Genomic DNA, 18,378 nt, shown 5'->3' on the forward strand with positions numbered 1-18,378 from the left:
TATAATAATAAATAGAATAGTACCAGCACTGCCCTCCGGAATACTAAGTGTGCCCCCCCCAGCATTTTTCCGAAAGAACGACTGGTTGTAGATATTGGTAACTTTTGTAGCTTAATTTGAATTCCGCATAAAATCTGTTTTAAATTTATGTATATTTCATGGTATACTTATGCTTACATATGTAGAGACTTATATATATATTTCACGCTCGACCCTAGCCATAGGAACTAAATACACGTTCTTGATTGGTTGCAGTTTACTATCGTCCAAACCTTCTGGTGCATGTATTGTGTATTATAGTAATAAAAGAAAATTGTCATTTTATGTGTTGATAAAAATATAATTATGTTTGGGTTACATTTCATAAGAATATGAGGCATATTTTTTTCCAAGCGCTACCCTGGAAAAAAATGCATTTTGGTCACAAGGAAGAGGGCCAGGTTCGAAGTTGGACCACCCTAGTGTGGCGTAATGTCACGTAGTATTATTATTGAGGGTGCAGGTGGAACAAAACGAGTCCTGCGGGGCTTCTAACCCTCTTCGCCCGCTGCCGCTCGCTCAGCTATGTTTCGTAACGTAAATAAATCACTTTTTATGCATTATATAACACGTACAAGAGCAAATGAGTATTATATGAAAATTAAAAAAAAATAATAATAAAAAAACTTTCCTTGGGCCGGGTTTGAACCCACGCCAAAAGTGATTATCATTACTAGCCCGTTGCGCTAGCACGCTCGCCACGAGGACCGACACCAGGAGGCGTTTGATTTCTGCTAATGTACGCTACATGGCGAGAAACTGATAACTTCAACCAACCAGAACCACATGGCTAGCATCGAGCGTGAAATTAACATATACTAGCAACTTCTTATTAAACATTGTAAATGCATAACATTACATGGAATTGTTATTAATATATTAAAGCCAAAGATGGTAGGAAAAACTTGTCTGAATGGAAAAAAAAACACGGTGAGATCACATAAATTTATCATAAGGAACAGTAATGATCACGGCAAAGTGGTAGATAGAAAATCTTTCATACGTTTGCTTTGAAGTATAAAAACTACCATTACGTTCACAACTATCTACGTAAGATTTACTAAACATACCAACACACTGGAAATATTTAAACAAAGTAAGCGTTTCTGAATGCTTAACTCTTTGGAAGTAAAAATGATTTTGCAGCATATTTGTTAATTGAAAAGCAGCTAGTGCGAAGTACATCATTAGTTAAGCTGGAAGTTTTAAAGAAAAGTAGCACTTTATTAAAAGAGCAAAAGAAACATCATTGATTCTCCTTACCTGTAGTTTTTGAAGCTGTTGTTGCGCTTTGTCACACCTTTCTTTCATTACTTCAAATTCTGTACTCATGTTATCTCGGTCCCTCTGGGCTTTCGACACTTGACTTTGGAGAATGTCAATCTTTTCCTGCAATTTTTCGCCTTCCTGTTGGAACGTTTCTTTCTCCTTCTGTAGCCGACCCATTAGCGACTGCAACAAAGATTTGATAGTAGAAATCAAGTTTACCGAATCGTCAAGCAACTAGTAAAAGCTTTAAGTTAAATGATACTTGATTATTTTCAGAAAATCGAGAGGTCGGAAAATGTTAGTTGGTACTTTAGAAACTGAGTGTTCAAAGATCAGCGACTAACCTCTGGTACTCATGGTACAAGTATTTACAGTTGTGCATAACTCCACATAATGTATACCTTGTATTAGTTATTTATTTTTTGTGTACGTATGTGTTGTATTAACTATACTACAACTTTGTTATAATTTTGTGTATAGCAAGTTATTCTGGTATTAGTTCATAACCTTGTATTTTTATATGAACTTTTAACCTTGTCTGTGGTGGTGGACAAACACCTTGTAAGTGGACTTACCCGTTCCTTCCCACTTTCTTCATTCCATCATTCTACTCATTTCTCATCATCACCGTCTCCTTCAGCCTAGTCGGCATAACCGTGGGACTAAAACTTAAAGATTTCATTTTGGAAATTTTTTAGAATTATACTTTTAAACACTCTCGTCTATTAGTTTTCTTTCATAAATACTATAAAGGTTGAAAATTAGACCAGCTATTGTTGAATTTCTCTAATTTAATAATACTTCATTTCAATTAAATTCAATTCATCTTTAGATTTTTGGATGCTGATTCAAAATCTGTTCCTTCGTTTTCAAGAATAGCTTTAAGCACAAGTAGGCATTTGTGCTATAACGCCAACCTCATAGTGCTCAACTCCATATGACGTAATTACCCCTTGAAACTCAGCCTCAATAATTCGGAGTTCTCAATTTAATATGAAGGCAATAATAATAAAACAACGGAAGTCAAAAGAATCAAAACTGAGAGAAAAACAAGAAAAATCAAAAGTCAAACGCTGTGAAAAAACCAAAACATAATAATTAAAGTCTACTAATACTTCTTGTATGCAACAAAACTGTACGTGTATATTTTACTGGCAAAAGACTTGCTTTTTAGTGTAGCATCAAAATTGGGAGCTCCCTCGTGGCTAAGTGGTTAGTGTACGCGCCTTTGGCGGGGCAGACCCGGGTTCGATTCCCAGCGGGAGTTCATGTGGTTCGGATTCCACGTTAATCAAAATCAACTCAACTGTAGCATCAAAATCAACAGATGTTAAGATTTATTTCTTCTTTCATAGTAATGTGACACTTTTCGGTTCTGCTTTATAGGTCTTACATTTCCTAACACACTCAACAGTGGCCTCCCTTTCAGAGGAGCATTCAGTTCCCGCGAGTTGATTTGAAATTTTCTAATTATTGGCAAAAGTTATACTTATTAAAATAAGCAGTATACCGGTACACACATAGTGGCACTTATTTCTGATAGTAATGTTGTAATGTCCCATTATCGTTATCATACAGTCTGTATAATTGTTTCCCGTTTTGTTGTTCATTGTTCTTTGTTATAATGTTTGTGTTTACCTTCTTATGTATTGTTTATTAATAAGATGTAACAAAATAAACCTGTACCAGCGCGCAGTAGATGCAAAAAACACGTGTGACTTGGAAAGTTGGTCCGCACCATAACGATTTAAAATATCAAATTAATTTTATTGTTTGAATCATAGAAATATTATTAATGATAATTACATTGTTGACTGACAATTAACGCATAATTTGTCTACATGGTAACACTTACTTTAGAACAAAGGAAATTTAATAAATAAGAAAGAAGTAGTTTCTAAAATACTCAAAGATCTTATAAAATAGAGAATCTGCCCATATGATCTTCATCCTATTAAATCTATGAAACCAAAAAACAACCGAGCATCGGCACGTCTGATTGGCTACTCTCGTTTCCGCCATCGTCTCATTGGCTACTTTCGTTTCCGCCATGATTGTTGGCTCAAAACATTGCGATCCTATTGGGCGGAGTAGGCAGAGTAGGGGTGGCTATGGCTTCAAAATTTTGTTGTAAGGGCAATTCCTCTATGTTATAAGATCCTTGAAAACCCTAGAGAATTCATCACGAGATATATGCAGTGTTTAAAACATTAAACAAGTTTTGTGTAGATTTCTTTAAGTAGAACAATATCTAGTTTTATATTTTAGAAACAGACTATGTCGATATATATATATACCTAGTTATATCATAAATACTGTCACAAGTTTGAATATAAATAACACAGGGAGTATTAACATCACGGCAATTTATTTTGGTTATGTTTTACATTGATATGTTGTACACCTGACGCACCAATCATTTTTCAAAATGTTCCCCCTTGGCTTTGATGCAGGCACGAAGTCTGTGCGGCCAGTGGTCAATGGCATTACACACCACATCCATGGGAAAATTGTTCACTGCTCGGGTCAAGGATTGTTTCAGACTGTCGACAGATGGATGCCGTTTATGGCATACCTTTGCCTTAAGGGCTGCCCAAAGTTTATAGTCCAATGGGTTAAGGTCCGGGCTAATAGGAGGCCAGTCAGCGGTAGAAATGAAGTCGGGGACGTTCCGTGCCAGCCACTCCTGGGTTGTTTTCGCTTTGTGACCTGGAGCCGAATCCTGCTGGAAGGTCCACCTTTCTCCAGAGAACATGGTAGGAGACCATGGAGTGGTTTCACTATAGGTGTTAGTACTGTGTCTTGGTATACCTTGGCAGATGTTTTAACACCTTTTTCGCAAAAATGCAGCTGGGTTGTACCTGAGTAGCTCACTCCCCACCACACCATCACTGAGGCAGGATGATGTGCCCTCTGAACCCTTGGAGCTGCCTCAGCAGCTGGAGTGGATGACGTGGCATACACGCGGTTATTTTGGGCGTTGTAGACCTGTTCAATTGTGAACACCTTTTCGTCAGTGAACAGAATCTTTCTATGCAGATTGTTGGCGTAACGCCACAATAGTCTCTTTGATTTAAGGACCCTCTGCGACATTAATGTTTAGGTCAGAAAGTGACCAGTCCGCCTCTTATATTGTCGTAGATGTAGGTCACTCCTAAGCACACGAGACATGGAATTTCTGCTGATGTTCATCACACTTTGTGTTCGAACAGGATTTCGTCGAATTGTTGTTGCGACTGCTTTCTGGACCTGCGGGGTTCGTACCGTTCGCGGTCTGCCACTCCTTGCGCGGTCAGCTGCCGTTCCGGTCTCGGTGTATCGCTGTATGGCGCGATACACGAATCTCTTGCTGATTTGTAGGGTTTTCAGGAGGTTGAAAATCTCACCTGCTGTGTTCCCGACCTTGTGTAGTGCAATTACTGCTACACGATTTTCGTAATCGCCTCACTCCATCAGAACTCAGTACATATCAACGTATGTCATGAACAGTCAAGCACATGCTACATGCATCTTCCGCTTTATACACAGATGGCAGCACTGTGCCACTCCGGATGCCTACAGCGCCACTCCAAATTTTTTGACGTATATGTATATGTATATGTATATGTATATGTATATGTGTATGTATGTATGTATAATGTGAAGTTTTCGCTTTAACTAATGATGAAGGTATAATCAACGATCATAAAGATTAAAATTACAAGAAATTTGGATTCTAAACTTACGGTAAAGGATCTCAAAACTATTCATAATCAGTCATATTTCAAATTATGAAACGTAAGTCATTCAGTTCTTAAGCTTAATAAGTAATTCGATTTTACGAGGTGTTGAATACTCATAACATGAAAGCCTATCTCAATCAATTTCAGGGATTGATCCCCAACAGATGAGTTCGCCAGTGTTCGCCGTACTGATCACTTCGTGTGTTGTTATAGTGTATGAAGAGGAACGGAGTTAAGTGGGACTCTCTTTTCATTTACACTACACTTACATTTTTCCTTCTACATTAACTCGTGCATACACCCCTTCTTTTTTTTTTAACACTTCTTTCTTTTTCCCCAACATACTTCTCACTTTTTCCAACTTTTTGGCCCGACCGCCTGGGTATTTTGACCTCTTTGACTGTCTGAACTCCTTCCCTGATTTTGATTTTTTCCTGATTTTGACATTTCCTTTCACGATTGTGTTCTTTTTCTTACCCAATTGTGTCCCTTTTACTATTACACTTTTCAGTTTAAAACATTTTTTATTCAATCAATTCTACTTATATACGGCTAATTTGTTCTCGCTGGACGAACCCTTTTTACAATTACCACTTTGAAACAAATTTGATTTGAAGACAATTTTAGTGAAGCAGTCAACTGCATTTTATGGTCGTGACTTTAATCATATACACACCCGTATGGGAGTGCAAAGGAATGGAATGAATCCCCAGTAGTTGTCTTGGTAATATGAACTGCGTCGAAACGTAATATCTGGCCAAATAACGTCAATACACTTGTTTTCTGATTCCTTAACACATACAAGAAGAACGTGAAGTCAGAATGTCCATGCCAATTGCAGTCAATTCAATCCTTAGAAAACTTCATGAAATACCAAACAAACTTAACTATTTGCTATTTTACACATCAGTCTGTATCTTATCGACATTATGTAGAATATATAGCTTATAATATATATATACATGCTGGGCACATTCTAATGTTGTACAATTCCTATATAAACAGTATCCAACGACTTCTGAATTCGTACACGCAAGTCCTATTATTCAGTTGAGCAAATTGTCGAGTTCAATTAATCAATAATTATGTTTAAAGATAACGTTAATAAGTAAATAAAATGTAAATATATATAATGCTACAAATAAGAATTTCCTATATATATATATATATATATATATATATATATATATATATATATATATATATATATATATATATATATATATATATATTAGAGTGGGTTGAATTCGGGTAACATTTTGATAGGGTAACGAAACGTGGTGAAATTGGTGCTCCGTGGCGCCCTGATAGTTGAAAATGAAAGCATTTTGCGTTTATGTACTGTCTAGGAGGACCAGCTTTACTTTGAACAGACAGATTTTATGTCAATTACAGCCAGATATGGAGTACACATTGTATACGCATTCTGAACTGCTACCTGCAGTTGTATAGTGTTACAGATTGCAGACAACGTCAGATCGGAGCTCTATCCAGTTACAAACTAAAATGTGTTAAAAGTAATTCATTCCAGATTCGTTTATAGATCACAACATTAGCTTGCCAATTACAACCACAGTGTAGAGTGAAGAGTAAATATTCTCAAATTCGTATATGCTAAACCAACTGGCAGCACAAACTCTCATACAAAATTAGGCTTTGTCTGTACAGAAGGTATTTCGGTTCTAGAATGTTTGGTTTATAGTATTGCACCTCGTCGGGAAGAATGACCAAAGACCCTAGTACAAACAGCGGATACATCTTTGACATTGCGTTCAACATCGACCGAATGACATGGATACTTTGGTAGAATAATTTGTGTGCTTGATAAGAGAATAATTGATCCAGCGACACATAAAGGACCTATTACCGAACTGCTATAACAATTTGCCCCTAGAATGCGTAAAAGTTGTGATCACTCTCATTTAAATACATGGTATCTAAGTTATTAAAATGTTCTCGACTGAAAAATCTCGTTTGATGGAGTTAATCGGTTTGGCATCTGAACAGCTCAATTATGTGTCCAACTATATCAACGAGCTAATGAAATTATGCTTGAAAATTCCCAAAAGATTATGCCATATTAAATAATAACTACTGAGAATTCCCAATTACTACACGCTATTGATAACACAATGAAAGAATGGAAATGTATACTTCACATACAGAAGTTTATTGTTTGTAGAGCTTTACGTGTATGTGATGGAATATTCAGGAAATATATATATAATAGAAAAAAAGATACAAAGTAATGCTGCTAAATTCTCGTTTAAACCTAGACCAGATTAACCATATTAAAATGTATCCATATTTACTTACTTGAGCTTTCTCGTATTTGTCTCTAAGTCTATCGGCTTCTAATTGGACAGCTTCTCGTTCTTTCTGGAGTCTTGTTGCTTGACCTTGAGCCTTGTCAAGCTGAGCTTGGACATTTTCGAAGTCATAATTTTGTTTTTCTTTCTCCATTTGAAGCTGTAATTATTAAACAAATAAGAATTTAGTTGTCAATTAACAATATAGAAAATTGTAATTTTAAAAAAGAACACTACAGTATATTTTTATGCTTAATACCATGAGCTGTGATAGATCGTTAGAGGTACCTGACAATAACTTTTCATTCGGTTAAGAAACACAACTAGATATCATAAATTATCCGAATAGTACTATTCGTTATCCGTTATTCAGTTATGATGCGTATTTAATATATCTACTATCCAAAAATTTGGATCACGAAACAGTTCAAAGTAGAACAGGAGAGTTTGGCAACACAAACCTCGCAAGCATGAAATTTCATCTTTTTTTTCTTATTAATGTCCATATCAATTGGATAGTTCTGGCAGAACTTAACCTGACAAACTCTTAGAAACCCAAATTGTCAATATTGTACTGAAACGAACTCGAACAAAGATTGAAGTAGATAACAAGAATTTTAGGAATGATCGAAAAAAAAAAAAAAAAAAAAAGAATTAAAAGATTGCGATCTTGGCCAAGAATTTTAGGAATGATCACAAAAATTGCATCAAAAGATTGCGATCTTGGTCAATAATTAGTTTTTGGATCAGGAGTCACAACATTTTTGAACGGATCCTAAATCGACTTACGGAATACGCACATCATACTGAGTTAAGTGATAGTTTAGGTTTGGTTACATTGTATGTAGTTCTCCAGATATAAAGCGTACAAGAAAATTTTTGATTGAAATATATTGGATCTTTTGATCCAAAATGGATAATTTATGAACAAATACTATTAAATTTGCGTAGTGATTTAAGAACAGTTATGATGCACGTACAATATAAAGCAAGAGAAGACTGAGGACCGGAGTCTTGTCAGCTTATTCAAATTTTTTTTTTTTTAATCACAAATTTACAATGTTCTAAAAAACTTCACTTACTAGGCGACACTGCACTGTTAAGCTTCTCTTACTGTATGTTGCTTTCTCAACACGCCAGTTCTTAAGAAACCATTTGAACTTTTAAGTAATTTTTAATACATCTCACCCTTGCGTTTTCTTTGATAATATTTCATATTTAGGAACGAAATATAAGGTTTCCAATATAAACTGATAATTTCAGTATTTGTTAAGTTTGTCAGATAAGATTTTCTTTCATTGATACAAATAGCTTCTTCGCGCTGCACCTATCAACAAATAGACAACTCTAGCTGAGCAATGCTCTTCTCCAATTACAAGAATAATAATATTGTTCTACGTTAGATTGAGAATTGTAATGAAATTTCTATGATAAAAAGTTCCATATTATCGTGATAACATGGAACACTTCTGTCATTTTTTCATTTATGGTTTTTTAGTTAAGTACACTTTGTGGAAACTATATTGGAAAACACATCATGTATCAACAACAGTACTATTTCAAATTAAGGTTGTATGTTCTTACGATATGACATTCAAGATATTTATGATCATGGAGATAGTCTCCACCTGTTGTACTTATTAATATTTTTACTCATTTTTTTTAAATAAAAATGATACTAAAAATATGACCATAAAATAAAATAAACCTGCATTAATAATAATATAGCTTTAGATTAAATTAATTGTTATAAAACTTTCTTCGTAGAATACTTTCAAATCTTGAAGTATCAGATTTGATTGTTTTTAACATAGTGATTAACATTTTAAAATTTAACGATGCTACGAATCTAACTGACTTCCAAATTATCCTTTCGAGGAACACAATAAGAAATGACGTAATAAGAGAAAGCTATGTCGTTATCAATTTGTCAAGAAAAGACAGTAATAATTATCCAGAAAATGCCAATTTTAAGTGCTATACAACTAACCTGCTTGAACTTTTGAAAATGTTGGGTACCTAAATACTTTTATTTCTCATAACACTAAATAAATAAATCTCGTATTTATTTCGATGCTGTATCTAAAAAGGATATATAGAGGGCCAGACTCCCTTTCATAAAATTCTGAAATTTACACTAGATAGAATTGCATTTTAAAACATTTTAAACCAGTCTGATGAAAAGTTTATTTATTTATTTATTTAGAGATAGTGACTCCTCCCAAATTGCTGTCTCGAAACCTTTTGATTTATCGTTATATAATACCGTTTTGGTACGAATGTATGATAACAATTTTGTTTTTAAAACCTCATAATCCTTTGCTTATACCAGTCTTACGTGTACAGCGTCTAATATATAATCATAAACGTATCAAATGTAACCCTAAAATCAAAAGCTTCTTACTTAACTTTTGCTCCAAAATATCTTTACATAAGTTTAGACCGTTTAATTAATAGCCTTTTATGTAAAACAACTTCATAATATAAAGCTAATAAATTTGAGGACCTCGTATATTCGAGACAATCTGTTATTGTCCTTCATATACACAATATGTTTTTCATATAAACATCCTTTCCATCATAAGGATCTTAATTGCAAATAATTACGCAAACAACATGATGTAAAGAAATAAAATAAAAAAATGTGAAAGCACTTACCCGTCTGACTTCTGCTTGTGATTTCTCCAATTTCTCTTGTAATTTGTCTACTTCAGTTTGTGCTTTGTCAAGTGCATTCTGTACTTTCTCTTGTTGTAGTTGAGTTTTGCCCAGAGTAGCCTGAGAACGCTCCAGCTCTTCGCGCATTTTCTCTAGCTCCGATATGGCTTTATCTCTTTCAGCATGTAATCGCGTCAACGCAGATTGAGCTCGATCGTACTCATCCTGAAGGTTTTCTTTCTCGGATTGTGCATTCTCTAATTTGGCTTTTAATCTATATATTTCGCCTTGAGATTTTTCTACTTTTTCTTGTAATTGTTCTACTTCTACATGAGCTCGCTCGTACTCAGCTTGGTTCATGCGTAGCTCCGCTTGAGCTCGACGAAGTTCCGCTTGAGCCTTATCTGCTTTCTCTTGTATCCTGTCAAGTTCTTGTGATGTTGTATAAGTGCTTCGCCCAAATGTTGTTTGCGATCTTTCAATATCATGATGTAACCTTTCATTCTCGCCTTTTATCCGCTCATTTTCAAGTTCTAATTTTGTTATTCTTTGTTTGGCAGCTTCCCAATCAAGACTTCCTTTACCCACTTCGCTTTGTAATTTATCAAGTTCTGCTTTAGATTTGCCAAGTTCTGATTGTGAACTTTCTAATTTGGCCTCTAATTTATCCTTTTCTGCTTGAGCTCGCTCTAGCCGCACTTGTAATTTTTCAACTTCACTTTCAAGAGCGTGAATTTTCATTTTATATTCGGCGAGTTCCCTTTCATGTAATTCTCGTTCTTCTTGTTTGTCTTGTTCAGCACGATCTCGCTGTTCTCTTAGTTGTTGTATTTGTTTATCTTTGTCACTAATTGCTTCCTCTAAGCTAGTAAGAGCACCTTCAGATGAACAATGGTGAGCCTGCATAGCTGTTAGTCTAGCTCGAGCCATATCAACTTGATTATCTTTCTCTTTCAACAGATCTTCTAAATTTTCTATCTGTAAAATTTCAAAGTTCATTTTTTAACAATAATTATGCCTACAGTTGAAATACATGTACAAGATACATTAAAAAAAATAATAAGGATTCCCAACTTGTGTCGTCCCTATGAATGAGCATAAAATTACCCTTCTTACAAATTCTTCAATTTCTTTAGTTCCTTCCTCCTCCTCATTCAACATCTTACAATACAATACAGTAGTGACGGCTCTCACTGTAAGGATAGTCACATCGATAAAAATTACAATTTTATCACTACAAGCTAAAGGAAGAAACTTACCTAATGTCCTAATTGTTGTACTCAAGAATTAGGATATTAAACGAGTTTTCCTCTTCTAGTTTATAGTGATAAAATTGTATACAAGAATTATGACATTAGGAAGTTTCTTCCCCTAGCTTCTAGAGATAAAATTGTATACAATAATTAGGGCATTATGTAATTTTTTTTTTTGCCTTAGCTTGTAGCGATAAAATTGTATACAAAAATTAGAACATTAGGTAAGTTTTCTTGTCTTAGCTTGTAGCGATAAAGTTGTACATAAGAATTAGGATATTAAGTAAGTTTTTCTCCCTTAGTTTGTAGCGATAAAATTCTATACGAGAATTAGAACATTAGGTAAGTTTTCTTGCCTTAGCTTGTAGCGATAAAATTGTATACAAAAATTAGGATATTAAGTAAGTTTTCTTGTCTTAGGTTGTAGCGATAAAATTGTATATAAAAATTAGGATATTAGGTAAATTTTCTTGCCTTAGCTTGTAGCGATCAAATAGTATACAAAATTAGAATATGAAGTAAGTTGTTCTCTCTTAGCTTGTGGCGATAAAATTGTATACAAGAATTAGGACATTAGGAAGTTTTCTTGTCTTAGGTTGTAACGACAAAATTGTATATAAGAATTAGAGCATTAGGTAAGTTTTCTTGCCTTAGCTTGTAGCGATAAAATTGTATACAAAATTGGGATATTAAGTAAGTTGTTCTCTCTTAGCTTGTAGCAATACAATTTTAGGTAAGTTTTTTGTCTTAGCTTGTAGCGATAAAATTGTATACAAGAATTAGCATATTAGGTAAGTTTTCCTCCCTTCGCTTATAGCGATAAAATTGTATTTTTTTTTTTTTTTTTTTTATTTATTTACCGGTGTGACTTGACTCAAAGAGCTGCCACTATGATACACCAAAGTACTACAATATACTTGCTGGGAATTCTTGCACTATTTACACTTTATGTAACTGTTTTTGACCAACTGTAGGCATTTACAAGTGAAAATAAATATGTACATGCAAGGAAATTTAACAAACATGCTATAAAAATCAACTAGCAATTTCGTGACAAAAAAAAAAAAAAAAAAAAAATCAAATAATATTTTGTGTATGCATTGAGAAAGTACATGTAGAAACAGAAATTAGAATGGTGTGCGTTCCGTTCTAAAAGAAAATACTACCGAATATATTTATCTAAATATATTTTTTATTTACATAATGTCAATAACAATTTCTACCCTAATAATTATAATAATACAAAAAGAAGCAGAAAATAATCCTACAAGCGGTAGTTATGTGCTGTAAGAACGATAAAAACAAACATAATACTATGCGTTTCTTACCAGAGAGAACAAAACAAATTTACATATATAATAAATAAATCAGCTAGCACCAGTTCATCTCACCTATGATATAATAGAAAGAAAAGTCAGACAATGTACGTAATTAAATAATATATATAATAATAGCTCTGTGTGCTATTAAGAAATAATAATAATAATAATAATAAAAAGAAATGAAGTTTCAAACGAAATAGTGATGAAGCTGAACAAAGAGGACATTGTTGGTTTTGTGTTGTATAACATGTTATATATTAATATAGTGTTTACGCTAGTAGTACACAATAAAAGTACATATTGCAAAGTGTAACTATTTAGAACCATAGAAGTAGGCATAATAAACTATAAGAATCAAAATTAGATCTTACTTTGTCAATTCTGCAAACCAACATAGAACAAAGTACATCGATATATTTTAGACAACTGATCTATACCAATTCTCAGGACAAGAGTGGGTTTTGCCCATGTTTTTTGCTATTTTAGTTTCTTGTAATGTTATTTTACCTGTGGTTTTGGTCTTTTACCTTTTCTAATGTAACTTTTCCTTTGTTTTTGTGTTGTTTTTTTTAAAAAAAACTTTTTGTAATGCTATTTTACACGAGTTTTTTTTTTACTTAAAAATGAATTTAAAGAAAACCTCTTACCCTGAGAATGGAAACAGATTCGTTACTCGAAATATATCGGTAAATTTTATTGTATTGGAAAGTTGACAAAGTAAGATTTTAAAAAGAAATATTTCACACTTCTAAATTTACATATAATCATTAATTTTATATATATAATGACAATGTTCCCCTCCCCCAAAATAACAATAATAATAGTAATAGTAAAATACCAATTCCAGTAACTAATTTGTTAAAAAAAATCTTTGGAAAAAGTTCTAATTTGCTGATAAGCTCAAATCAAATACATTTGAAAGGAAGAGAAAAAAATCTAATTTTGCTAACAGTAGAATTGTGATGTGTGTGTACAATGAAAATCAGTATTCTTTATATTTTATTAGCGTTCTATGAAAGAAACAGTAAATGGATAATCACGTTATAAACATCATAGTTTCATCTACAATCAAACTTTAATATATTTGCATATTTTAGTAAGTAGTGACTTCAAATAAAAGGAAAATACAATTTCTCCTATCTCTAGAGTTTTTCATTTACAAGCAAAATACTTTCAGTGTACGACTGTACAAATCAACAGAATGAAAGCAAACAAGTTTAGAAAGCACGAAACACATTATGGGATAGATAGTACAAGAATAGACAAATTAAAAATCAATAAAACTTATGTATGTAATGGAATTTCAATTTAACTAATTTTTGAAATTTCATTACATTCATTAGTTTTATTTATTGTGTGTTTCTGTAGTATTTCGTAATGTGTTTTAACTTTTGTGTATTTTTTTAACTTTTTTCCTTGGTTCTAATACCCCGTACAGTTTTATACTCGAATATATTGACTGAAAATGTTTTCTTGTTGGAAATTTGAAAAGTTAAAAATAGTATTTCTTTTCTCTTTGAACTGACTCTTGTATTTTTAATCATAAATACAGTGGATTAAAATTTCATTTGATTATTGTAATTACGAAACACGTACTTTCGTCCCTGTACGATAACGTTAGAAAAATGGCGTCTCTTAGAAAATGTCTATCTTTCTATTAAGTTTCATACTAAGTAACATTCACACAGCTATAAAATAAAAATAAAATTTAACATTTGCAAATTTTAGTGTCCTGCAAGATAACAAGTTTGGAAATTATTTACGTGATGTCATAACTAGAATAACGTATTTCTAAGTTGTAATCATCATCTAATAAACAACTTACTACTGTATTTCGTAGTACTTTTTTAAGTTCTAGGATTCTCCAAATTTCAATTCTGTCTTTTATTTTAGAGCTATTGTGTGAAAAAATAAAATGACGCAAGTTTCATGTGAAATAACTCTTTAACTTTCGAATTAGTGGACCAATACCAGTTTAGTTTTCTGTACACTGAAAAACAAAATGTTTTTTATTTCATTTATTGATAAATTTATTTAAGATGAATATAATTATGCATAATAAAATTAAATACTCAATTGCTTTTACATTTTTGTCTTTCCATTGCATTATAAATCAGATTAGATGTAAAATTCAATATACAACTTGGAGAACTTCTCATTTTAGTTAAATCTTAGATTTCAATAATAACAAGTTCTTGATTTGAAAGAATGAATTATATCGAAAATATTCAATAATCTCCTTTTGTAGTTTTTATTCAATATGATCTTGATGTGAATAATGTATCTGTAACTTATACACGGTGGCATTTATGAACATTTAAGTAAGGTAGAAGATAAATTTCTTGTGTTTCTTAAGACTTTTCATGATTTGGTAAATATTTCATAACGTTCCATTGAATTTACAGTTGTTAATTGTAGGAATAGGAACGCATGAGAAAGAAATTCCTAGTATTGCTCCTCTCCCAAGTAAGTGTCAAGCTAAGCATACCATTTACATAAGCAATACAGTAATGGACATTGGAAAGAGTCATAAGGATTACATTTATTTAGAGCTCGCATTTTTAAAGCTGTCGATAATGAGTCTATAGGGAGAACAAATCTCTTTTGAATTCAAAAATATTTTCTCAAAATTTTTCAGTTCTTACTTTTCCAAATTATTCCTCTCGATCTATGATGAGTACTGTATACAGCAAAACTAACATTTTGCTATTAATAGTTGCAAAAGAATAGTTCAAAGACATTTAAGTGTTTCGAGCAAAGATTGTGGTTACTATTGCAGTGATGGGTGTGAGTAATTTATACAAAACAATAAAAATAGTGGAAGAATTGTAAAAAATATTTTTGCGTCTTAATAAAGAAGCTCGATTTTTTTTTTATTTTATTTTATTTTTTTTAAAGTGAAGTGAAATAAAAGCTGTAAGTTTTCCATATTAATTATAACAACAAGACAGAAGACCATATTGAAAATTTATTCCAAGAAGAATATCATATTGAAAATTCATTCCATTGATTTGGTTGGGAAAATATTTTACATTTTCTTTTATATAAAATATAATTTAAAAATCTGACTTATTAATTTATTCTGCACGTTCCTATTTTAATATTTCTTTTACTTTTAAAAAATATCCCTATATAAATTTGATAATACCTAAATCAAGGAAATGTTAAATATTTACATGAAAAATTATTTTCAAGAAGCAAGGAACATAAAAACACCTAAGTATAAAAAACAATAAAATTCTGAGTTTCGAAATATCCTCCCACTTTAATTTTTTTCGTACAAATCAATTTACTAATTTACAAATCAAATATAAGCATATGTATTTAAATAACTACTAATTATCTTCATTACCTTTCTTTGAAGTACATTAATTTTCCGATCCTTTATGTCCATATGGTCCCGTAACTCATTAAGTTCATTATTCAGACGATTTCGGTCTTGTGTAGCTTGTATAGCAGTCTGTGTTTTCTTTTCAATATGGCGATTTTTCTCTTCCAATCGTTGTCTCAATTCTTCAACCTGGAAATGTAATAAAATATATATTACTTGTTTAGATGAAAGTAAAATAAATATCGCATTGGTTAAAAATAAATATAATTTTAAAAAAATGAAAAAACAAAAGTAGTTTTAGCAAAATGACATGTTTGTGACTTAATGACTTAATAACTCTTGAACCACCCAATCGAACTCGATCAAATTTTCAATATAGATGAGGTTTAGACCTGGGATGTTTCGTATCATTTCACTTTTATAGTGCAACTTGCGGAAGGGGTATATGTATATACATAAATGATTGAAAATGACCGATATTAGTGTCGAATCCACAGGTTTCGGGGTCGCTGAGAACAGTAACACTTCCGATACCTTTAAAATCCAAATTCAGCTCCGCAATTTGGGGGAGGGAGAGGGGTGATATATATATATATATATATATATATATATATATATATATATATATATAAAGATCGAAAATGACTGATATGGAACATATTACTAATTGTTCTTATTTTAATAGCGAAACGGGTAATTGACGCTGGTGACAAATACAAATAAATGGTAGCGAAAATTGCTGAAATTGTGAAGTAGGGAAAATGTACGTATTTCGAAAATCTACCCAAAAAAGAAAATATAATAACATAGTAATTTCCTAAGATGTGCTTTTACACATTAACATGTAGATTAACATAATATGATTAGTTTATGATGATAAAGAGTCGGTATGTACCATTATGTCTAAAAAAGAAACCAAAGAAGATTAAATTTTATTATTAGCAATTAAGTTTTCAGTTTAATGTTCCGTAACTTTGTTCTATAAATATCAGAAAGTATATCTCTACTGACTGAAATAGAGAAAACATAATAAATGACTTGGTTTTTATGTAAACATTCACGCATTGTTTATTCTTTACTCGATTTATTTACTAGCTGAAGGTAATTTACTTCAAAGTTTCTTGCCACAATTATTTTCTCATTTCACCTTTATTACTGTTTACAATTTGTTTTATTTATATATTTATTTACAACTGTTGATTTGTTCTTGTCACCCTATCTAACATATTTGCAATATAGAAAGCACTTTCTGGCATTTATTTACACATACACGCACACATATATAATTAACATAATTGTATTATGTATTTTAATTATGCATAAAAATTTATCCTCATTTATATTATTTTATATAGTTCAGTGACATATTTTGATTGATATTACGCATACATTAGATAATTAATCAATAAAAATTAAAACTTAAGGATTATTGATAATTGTACGTTATATCTCATTAACAAAATAGTGCGTACTGTTGTCCTGCTAGTGTCGTATTTTAGCATCAGTTTTATATTTTAATAAAAGTGGTGTTATTCTCGTATGTCATATATGCAATCAATTTTTGATATTATCAAAAAAAGGTTTCAGGATTTTCTCAGAAACCACGCATAAGAATTTACTATCAAGAATGTAATTTTGTTCAGCTCGATAGGGTCTATTGATTGATATATGTCTTATCTTTAAACAAAATATTTTCCATTAGACGCTAGTAAAATTGTAGAATTATGCTGTATGAGTTTGAAACTCACTAACTATTGCATACTACCCTCGGTTTTTATTAATCGCTTTGTAGCTCTGAAGTTTGAACTAGAGAGTTTTACTTCACAGTGTGAAACTACGGTAGATTTCCAAATTATACAAATTCAATATTGAAGCTGAAAGTAGTGGACCTATAATTTGCAGCTGCAATAGAGGGATAATGTGCTCATCGGACGCTCAATTCACATCAAAAACAGTTTCTCACTGTAACAATATGATTTAGAAATCAATATTGAAACCGGAAGTAGTAAATCTATAACTTCCGGCCGTAATAGAGGGATAATGTGCTCATCGGACGCTGAATCCACATCAAAAACAGTTTCTCGGTGTACTGCTATTTATGAATCAATATTGAAACCGAAAGTACTAAATCTATAACTTCCGACTGCAATAGAGGAAATATGTGCTCATCGGACGCTGAATCCACATCAAAAACAGTTTCTCAATGTACTGCTATTTAGGAATCAATATTCAAACTGGAAGTTGTACTAGTTATTACTACTTCCGACTTCAGTATCGATACCAAAAAAAAAAAAAATGTCGCCTTCTATTACCGTTTCTGTTCTACGTAATCAATGTTAGAACCGGAAGTGGCAGAGTTTCGAAATTAAGTCGGAAATGTAAGCTATTCTAGTGATAGTGAAGCCAAGAAGAAACTGCTCTCAATCCATATCAAAAAGACATTTCTTGCTGTCTCTTACCGTTTTTGTTGTACGG

At 32.1% G+C, this 18,378-nt stretch overlaps 1 protein-coding gene across 1 annotated transcript in view; it reads right to left on the reverse strand.

Annotated features, from left to right (window-relative positions):
- Positions 1 to 18,378, reverse strand: part of brp (ELKS/RAB6-interacting/CAST family member bruchpilot) — a gene marked incomplete in the record, with an annotated part of 771,444 nt that overhangs the window by 83,693 nt on the left and 669,373 nt on the right. Inside the window, 4 exon segments of the mRNA XM_081742418.1 lie at positions 1,303 to 1,491; positions 7,347 to 7,499; positions 9,998 to 10,975; positions 15,925 to 16,092. Coding sequence (XP_081598544.1) covers positions 1,303 to 1,491; positions 7,347 to 7,499; positions 9,998 to 10,975; positions 15,925 to 16,092 — 1,488 coding nt within the window.

Source organism: Thermobia domestica, chromosome 16 (genome assembly GCF_964235325.1).
Source record: "Thermobia domestica chromosome 16, izTheDome1.hap1.1, whole genome shotgun sequence".
NCBI classification, from domain to species: domain Eukaryota; kingdom Metazoa; phylum Arthropoda; class Insecta; order Zygentoma; family Lepismatidae; genus Thermobia; species Thermobia domestica.